General features: G+C 31.3%; 1 protein-coding gene across 2 annotated transcripts in view; it reads right to left on the bottom strand.

The window, feature by feature from the left end:
• Positions 1-4,821: 4,821 nt before the first annotated feature.
• The window catches only part of LOC113501725 (neuronal acetylcholine receptor subunit alpha-7), an 86,384-nt gene continuing 82,046 nt past the window's right edge, over positions 4,822-9,159 (bottom strand). For both annotated transcript variants that reach the window (XM_026882927.1, XM_026882928.1), the window contains one exon: positions 4,822-8,005. In XM_026882927.1, coding sequence (XP_026738728.1) covers positions 7,921-8,005 — 85 coding nt within the window. In that variant the 3' untranslated portion in view covers positions 4,822-7,920. The remainder of the gene's footprint in view (positions 8,006-9,159) is intronic.

The raw sequence follows: 9,159 nt of genomic DNA, 5'->3' as shown, positions 1-9,159 counted from the left end.
TAAAAAGGATTGCGCTTTTGACATAGTAATTGATATGAAGATTGTTAATTTTTATTTTGGTGTACAAACTATGGGTGTTACAAATTAAATTAATAAATGGTGATAAAAAGATTTTTTCTAAAAAGCAAACGTAATCATTTACACCTTCATTAACTTAACTGTAGCAGAATAACATAAATGAATTCTTACCAAATACGCTCATAACAAAATCATTAAAACCGGTGGCGCGTTTCATATTTGAAGCACTGAAGCCTGAATGCTTCCGATTACCATAAATAGAGTATATAGCTATAATTAGCTATCTTAGTGTAACGCCAGTGATCATTGTCAAAGATATCCGGGTGTTGGTCTGAGCCCCGGTATCAATCGATAACCAATAACCTCGCCACCTGTCGCCCGTCACGTCAAAACTTCAATGAAATGCCATTGACGTTGGACGTTTCATGATAAATTTCATTTTGCGTGGTTTAATATTGCCGTGGTTTTATACGTGATAAATGAAACAGGCTTTTGTGGTTTTGACCATGGGATACAGGTATTTCTTTGGATCTCCTTGGAAATAAATATAGAATGAGAAAGTTACAGAGCTTTAGTTGAGGTCAGAATAAGCATGTTTGTAAGGTTCCTAATCCGTTTCCAAAAAAACAGGAGTTATATGAATCATGGATCAGTAATGCTAAATGATAAAGATATGAATAGAATAAAGAAATAAACATTAAAGATTTCGTAATTAATTAGCTTCTTTGAAACTTTACGAAATCTTTGTGCACAAAAGATTTCACCATATAATTCAGGAAAATTTTATACCGTGGCTAAATATCTTTATGCAGAGTTTACTCGCTTTTGGGCATAGCGATAGACATCAATTTAAGTAAATGTTAAAGTTAAGTCCATGTCCCGTATGAGGTATATTACGTTACTCCTAATATCATCGGCTTAAGTTAAGAGGTACCTCTTCTTATAACAATCTCAGGTCATTGATGACAAAAGAAAATTAAAGTCACCGGCGAGCTGTCGTAATAATATTAATCAGAAGGATTTTTCGTAACTTTACCTGCGAAATTGATATCCCTAAACACTGTTTTGTTTCCTTAGCGTGCTTAATATTTCTAATAAGATATACATATTTTATACTTGCCTTGAACTGCCTTTTTCCTTTGCTCGGAAGATAGACTCTGGTGGAAATGTACCCTAATTGAATTTGCATTCGGTTTTTTTTTATTTGGAGCACCGTTTTAGCATAGTCTGCTATCCTCTGTTCTGTACCATCTAATAATTCCTAGGTTTTTAGCAAAAAGCAGCGTACCAAAACAAGTCCGTAATTATTTTTAAAACAGTCACAGGAAATGCCCACACTGCAAAATTTTAATTTAAAATTTTGAGTACACAAACCTTTATAAATGTTTGAAATATAAATTGGCATTATAAACGTGATTTGTGCGTGAGCTTAAACTGTTGTTATTCGAAATATGAAGTCAATTAAAATTATAATTGTATTGAAATAAGCTAGTTATTATGCAAAATAATTTTGTTTAATTTTGAACCTGCAATTTACTCATGTGCTAAAATTGTGTATATCAGTATATGGGTGTAAATAATATCGTAATGTTTTAGTATCATTTTGTAGCAACTAACATTTTTATGGTTTTTTTATTAAAATAAGTGTGGTTAAAATATGTATGGACATTTATAAGATCATTCTTAGGCCTTACTTCGCCTCTCGATCATAAGTACCAAAAAATATTCACATTTCTACAAACTTTTGTAATTAAGTTACGTAATCGTCGAAGTCTCAGTAAATTGAGTTCCTAATATCATAGTTGACATTCCTCTTACAGTTACCAGGGATCAGCCGATAAACACGGAGGTCAACGATCCGGCGATGAGGCTATATGAATCTCTTGAATCACTCGACTATTGTTGAATCAATATTAATGGATAACTGAGAGCTAGGACTTTAGTACTGTCATGAGTCATGAATAAAGTTTTCTTTGTAATCTTTAGTAAGATTTTGTAATAACAATTATTTATTTTGTTTTGTAAAATTATTAAATTGTAAGTATTTTTCAAATATTTTTCTTGATTCTTACAAACTGTTACTTAAAATACAATTGTCACGTCTAGGTCTGTGTCAAAATGTAGTGTAAATACAATTTAATTATAATTGGAGCAGAAAATAGTAAGTCTTTCAATTTTAAATCGGCTTATTAATGAATATTACCATACTTTCGACTCCCAAACTGGCATGATGTACAGAATAAAGACTTCGGGAATTGAAAGATCAATGATTCTCGATCTGTCCTCATATTTTATACTCGACTTATGTCAGACAGCAAAGCTCAGGAATTCGCCGAGCCACCGCGACACTTCAAAGGTTGTATACAATCATTTGATCCATTCATCAAACTGACGGAGTGTTTTATCTTGTTCCCAAAGCCTGTGGGTTTCCTTGACAGATTCCAACAATAGCCTTATCGGCAAACATCGAACAAAGGGCCACAAATAAAACAACAACAGTATTATAAATCAGATTGCTTTAATTTATTTTAGTTTTATACAAATCGAATACTACTTACGATAGTCAAATTTAACGAATAATCATTTTACCCGTTGTATTTATTTTACAAATTTACCTTTGTATATTATCTTTTAATTATTTTTCATCTATTATAAAAACCTCCATAGGGGCTTTTCATTATAAACTTACATTACACTCTGCTGTATTTAATCAACTTACTGCAGTCACATATATTTTTTATTATTTTAATTTTAATTAATTATTTCATCTATGGTTAAGCCACAGGAACACAATGTGGAGTTTTATGCGTGATTTAGAAAATAATTATCGAAATATGTGAGAAGCTCGTTAGTTGAAAACAAGTTTGGTCGATGTTTGGTACGTGTTTCCGAACAGTGAACGTGTGGGTTTAGCTCGCCAGGCGCCATCTTTATTGCGGTAATTACGAATTTATGGTTTTCAAAAAACAGTCTATACTATATATTGTATTGTTTATAGAACAAAATATTGTATGCGCGTAATTGGATCTCGTAAAATTATTCCATTTGTATTGCAGCTAAGTAGTAACCAGGTGTGTATGAGAATTTAAATTAATTATTGCAACCATTGGATTGGCTAACGAGTCATATTACCTAATTGCTTGATGCTAATTTGAAATGGAATATCTAAATTGGCAGTGTAAAGTGGTGCAAATTGACGCATATGTAATATTTTAAAACGTTTGGACTTTGAAATTTTAAAGTAAAGTTACAAAAAATTTAGAGTTGGAAAAAAATCGTTATATTTTTTATAAGACATGGCGTGGTTAGCTAAACCCATGTGAAATGAGGATGTATGTGAAATTTAATAATATTTTCGTGTATAATATTGACGCATACATAAGTTGGTGTTTAAGTAAGCGAGCACACACCAGGTGTAATGTTGTTAGATGTAGCCTATATAGCGATTGTATGAGACACAGAAATAGTTTATTTGCCAAAGAACTTAAGAACCATTTCCATTTGAACTTTTCCTTTATTTACTATTACTTGTACTGTTTTACGTATAACGGTAAGTATGAAATACTCAAAGTTGAAAAATGAACCTTATTCTCAAATTAAAATACAGTCATCCTACGGGATCACTTTGTAAAAAAAATACTTAAAATATATTTTACGTGAAACTTTTCAGGTAATGTTAATAAAATACGTCGCCATTGTTATTTAGTGAGTCTTCCAAACAGTATTTACGCCGTCCTATAGAGTAGCAAGCAAAAGTTTACATGACATGTGTCAATAGTGCCGACTCGTATCGTCTGTGAGATCGTAACAGCTCGAGTTAGGGGCCCGGTCTAGTAAACAAGCTGTCAGTGCCGTCTCACAAGGTACACTGGCAAAAGGTACACCGTATTTTTCGTACCGAGAAAGAAAATTTCGTATCGTAGCCTAAAATTGACATTCTTTTGTGTTCGAATTTTTAATTTTCGGAATACAATCTCTTTTGTGCGGCACCATAGAGTTTATTCCTCGGAGAGGTTTCATTTTTGAAACAAGAAGGTTTTATTACTTTATAACGGCTTGGGATTTAAAAGACTGGCCTTAATAATGTTTTAATTCAGTTGACATGTTTGAATAAAAATGGAGGAGTTCTTAGGTCCTTGGCAAAAATGTAAGTAAATAAGAGAATATTTGTTTTTTACCGCTGTAAATTTGCCTTATCGCTAAAACTAAAACGATACAAGAGTAGATGAGACTCGAAATAGTTAAAATCTTAGTTTACAGCGTTCAGAAGTAGAAATATACATGGAAATCCAAAATACCTGTTTCACGATTAAAGCATTTTGTTTCTGTTGTGCAGTATGCAGAGCTTGTATGACAAATGATTAAAAAAAACGTTATAAACTAGTTTTATCAAAACTAAATTTTCAATAGGAAGTAAAATATTGGTAGAATAAAAATGTTGTTTTTGAGATTAAAATTTCTACCATAGATTTGGGAGATATATTTTATTTGCCAAAATATTAAATTGTTGATACCATATGCCATACAAACGTTAAAATTAAATATAGATGTATACATATATGTATCAGTGTAGATATAGACGATAGTGTGTAAAATGGTTCCTCAGAGTTAAGTGAAATTCGGAAATAGTTTAGAGTTAAAATTCACAAAAATATGAGATAACGATAAAAGCTGGCATTGCGTACATTTTCATAATCGTGCTATGAAAATAATGATTTCGTTAAATAATCAAAAGTGAAATCAATTATTTTTACTTTATTAATATTTACTCAAAATAACGGTTACAATATTTACTTTAAAAGTAAACTGAAATGATAAAAGGTGATAAAAAAAAATCGGAATTAATATTTCGAGTTCATAATAATTGAAGTGGCGTCTGTTCTTTATTTAAACTATTAATTTATTTATGCCAGCTTTTATAATTTCCCAATAAATTTAAAAAATAGGATACATAAATTGTGAACATCGAAAATATCAGTAGTTTTGTTTACTTTGTAAAGAGTGGAAGTTATAACCATAAATAAATACTGCTTTAAAATGTGTTACAGTTGTTCTGAAAAAACCGTTAACTGTTTGTTTGAGCGACTTCACAAAAACGCAGACTGCGTGCGTTTTGTGTGTTTATGAAATAAAGTTATTTCACGTTGGCAATAGTTTAACGGTTTTAACAACATGGCTGCATATACATCGCATATGAAATGGTAACTTCAGTTTATTTTGTTTTTATTCTAACCCGGTCCCATGCAGGCGTTTAATTATTCGGCTTTTATTAAATCGTAGATCGTTTCTACTCGATTTTTATTTAACTATATTTTTTATTATATTTTATCATTGAACCGCTACCACGGGCGTTACATTCGATTTCACAACCTTTCATTTATTTATTTTTAAACAAAATTAGTTTAAAATTGGCTGAATAACCCGTAGCTGCGGCCCAACACAAACATTAACCCGTTAAATTACATGTTAACAAAGACCCTAGTTCGTTTTTTTTATTTTTTCTTTACAATAAACTTCTCAACTTCATAGTTTATCCCTAAAATCCAACTTAACTTCAATATTTATAAACCCTATTTTTGGCACTAACAAATCTAATTAAATATATCAATTAATTTTACAATTTTCATTTTTATCATCACTTTGAATAGAAATATACACAATCAAATATAACAATAGGGTTTAAACTTAAAATAATGTAACAATATGAACCGTGTGCTCGGAGGCGACATCGGATACTTGACGTCGAGCACCGCACTGGTTAACATAAATTCTGCTAAACAACAACCTTCATAATCTTGGAAACGTTTAACATAACTAGGTTTCATTAATACATTCCATGCTCAAGCCGTACCTTTCTCTAAAGATATTTATATTCTTACAACAAATTGTGAACTCGACTCCAAGAAAAAGGTAGCACTTGTTTACATATTATTCACGCTTAACTTGTCAACAATAAAGACGTAAAGAAAATGCAAAAACACTCAGAGTTGCGAAAATTTTATATCTAGTTTTAGTGAGCTTCCTTATCAATAGTTATTCCTTTATAATTTTAGCTTAAATCAAGGGACACGACATTCACTAGGCTATCACGACATCTATAAGAGCGAAATTGAGGAACGGACATAGATAAAGACTTTAAATTGTTTATTTTTAAATAATATGACTATTATATAGATGCTACAGTATGTGCTAAAAGGTTCTAATCGAGTAGACACTTGACAATCGTAATCGGTTACAATCGATATCAATTAAAAAAGTTTTTCAATTGAACTTCTGTCACAGTGACATTTTGACGTCTTATTGGGCGCGAAAATGGTCGGATCGCCTCCGATCGATCTACGCTTGAAATGAATCAGACAATACGAGTACTTATCGAGATGATATAAGTATAAGACAGTATCTAGTACTTAAGAATAATAGTGTACTATTCCTGCCCAATAAGACTGGTTGTTACAATACTAGAGTGAAGAATGCGATATTTTAGTCTTTTTTCCGATTTTTTTTCTAATATTTATATACAAATACACACCGCAATATTCTGTATTTACATTTTTATCAATATGGTTACGTGATTGGTAGTGATATTAACAGCTTGTAATAATTTCGTTAAGCATAACATTTCCTATATTGTAAACACAATCCCATTTCTAAATAGTGACTATTTCTGATGCTAAGGACTTACTCTCATACCGTCATATACAAGTACAATATTATAACACTATCGATAGTTTAGTGAGCATTCGTCGATACAAGATGACAACAGTAACGAGTTAGCTTAATCGATAACGTTTTTATCTTAAGTCCTATCGCGTTTAACATTAAGTCCCTTTTTGAATGGGACCTAATTTATTTATTAATTCAACATAACAGATGCTAAACCTATACTAACTTTGGTTCCGTATTAATTGTTGATTTTTATCAATTCCATAACTGTTTAACAATTCCTGGATTTAATCTTCATAGTACATTCTTTAATTAAAGTTTTACTCCCATGTCCATATCTAATATTCCGACCCGTCTATGAATACATACCGATTAAAATCGATACGTATCTTTGCTGACACAGCGATTGTCGCTAATCGAATTCTAATATCGAATGGAATAATCTTAAATCATTAAGTAGCTATTCTGACTTGACTACCGATATTTGATCCATTATGTACATTACTTAATACCCTAAGATCTTGTGTCATCGTCTGTGATCCCTCATTACATGCAAAAGGATACCATTTCAATTTCAATTATTCCAAGAACTCTCTCATTAATCATCAATGCATTGACGTTAACTCAAACAATCCTTAAGCAACCAATTTCGTCTCTTTAATCGATTTCTCAGAAAATCATTTTCGTTCTTTTTCAAATTTAATGCAGCTCTGTACTCGCAATCTAAACTTTTCTTAACTGAACCCTCGCTCCTTTCGTTTATACAATATCGTTTAGTAATAATAATTAATACGGTTTTATTAACAAATTATGCACGTCAACATTTATATGTATAACATCCTAGTCAACATCACATTTTTTTATAAATGCTAGATGAAATTTCAGTCTGATTTCAAAATACAGAATAAATTCAACAAAATTATGAATTGAAACTAAAACTTTAGACAAAATAATCATAAAATGAGAATTCAAGATGTAAGTGAATAACTGTTAAACGTTAAAGACGTAAAAACACTAGAAAATCTAAAACCTTTTCGAACTGAAATCCCACCCAGCGTGTCACTTAACTACAATATGTAAATTTATCATAATTTAATGTCTTAAGACTTTGTTATGAAGACGTGTGCGTTTCAACCACGTATTTTAATTAATTATATTATCAATTATAGTTACATATCGGCGTTCTAATAATTAGTTCTCTCATACTTGTGCCGGGATCCCGGTGACTTTGTAGTTGATTCATTGCACGATGATATGCGGTGCCGACAACAGAACAGCTACTGTTGCAATGATTGTGAAAAGTGTGAACACGAACAGGCAAAATCTGGGGACAAAAGTAACATGTGAGTAAGTGTGTCAAACACAATAATATACTATGACAGAGTTGGGCTAAAGATACAGCCCTGAAAAAGCCCTTCACGAAGTGCCTTCTATTCAAATATATAATAATAGCTATTTAATTGAAAGCAGAGCATCGACGTTAGTTTATTGTTTTTTTCAACAAAAAACCGTATAAATGAGTAAGCTATCAACATATTCAAAGTGTTTTCGTATCTAAGGTGTGTCAAACGCTTATGGACTATCTTACTCCCATTTTAAAGGTAATGTTTTTTGGCGCGGCATCTTATGATATCGACAGCTTATACACGAACGGCACGCAGAAAGCTTGTCACGTTACAGTGACATGTTACCATATTACTTTATTGCCATTTTGTTACTCCACACATGCACCAAATATACAAAGTTCTACACAGATCGCGGGAAAGCTTGTTAGTCACCCATAAAACTGCCAGTTTACGAGCTTTTTCGCTCCTAATTAAATTTTGTGCCGCTTCTAAAGCAATTTATTTTACTAGAAAATTTAATGGGGGTTTATTATTTATTGCAATGTTGTCGCTCGGCGATAATGTGACCTTACCTACCTATTTTTAAAGCCATTTTTATATACTCTCCTAAATTTTTCACTCTAATTTCTACCACACTATATCACCACCATATTATACCGATCGTCATTTTAATAACAAAAGATCCTGAAACTACGCCAGCGGTTGCCATTAATAATCCCAGTGAAGTTATAAATTTTATACCCATCTGTCTAACATGTTTGGCTAGTCATAAAGAGGGTCCAGACCTTTTATATTCTATTACTACATTTTTAAATAGGATGTAACGCTCGTCTCATATAAAATTTACTATAACTATATTTTCAAAAACTAATTCCCAATATACACGGTAACGTTGAGATTTTTCACGTAAATTTGAAACACTGTATACTAATGAAATCAAATAACTTTTTAACTTAAAAATAAAATAAAAAACGAATACAAAAATATGACTAAATCTACATTACAAATGGAACAATAGAGAGATCAATCTAAATTAATGATGTTATTACACCACACTCATTCATCAAATTGTTATTAAAGCCTTTTCAGATTACTTCAAAGTTTAATAAATGGAGTTTATTTTTATCTCGTC

Source organism: Trichoplusia ni, chromosome 16 (genome assembly GCF_003590095.1).
Source record: "Trichoplusia ni isolate ovarian cell line Hi5 chromosome 16, tn1, whole genome shotgun sequence".
Taxonomy (NCBI): Eukaryota; Metazoa; Arthropoda; class Insecta; order Lepidoptera; family Noctuidae; genus Trichoplusia; species Trichoplusia ni.
This window is presented reverse-complemented; position numbering and strand designations above follow the sequence as displayed.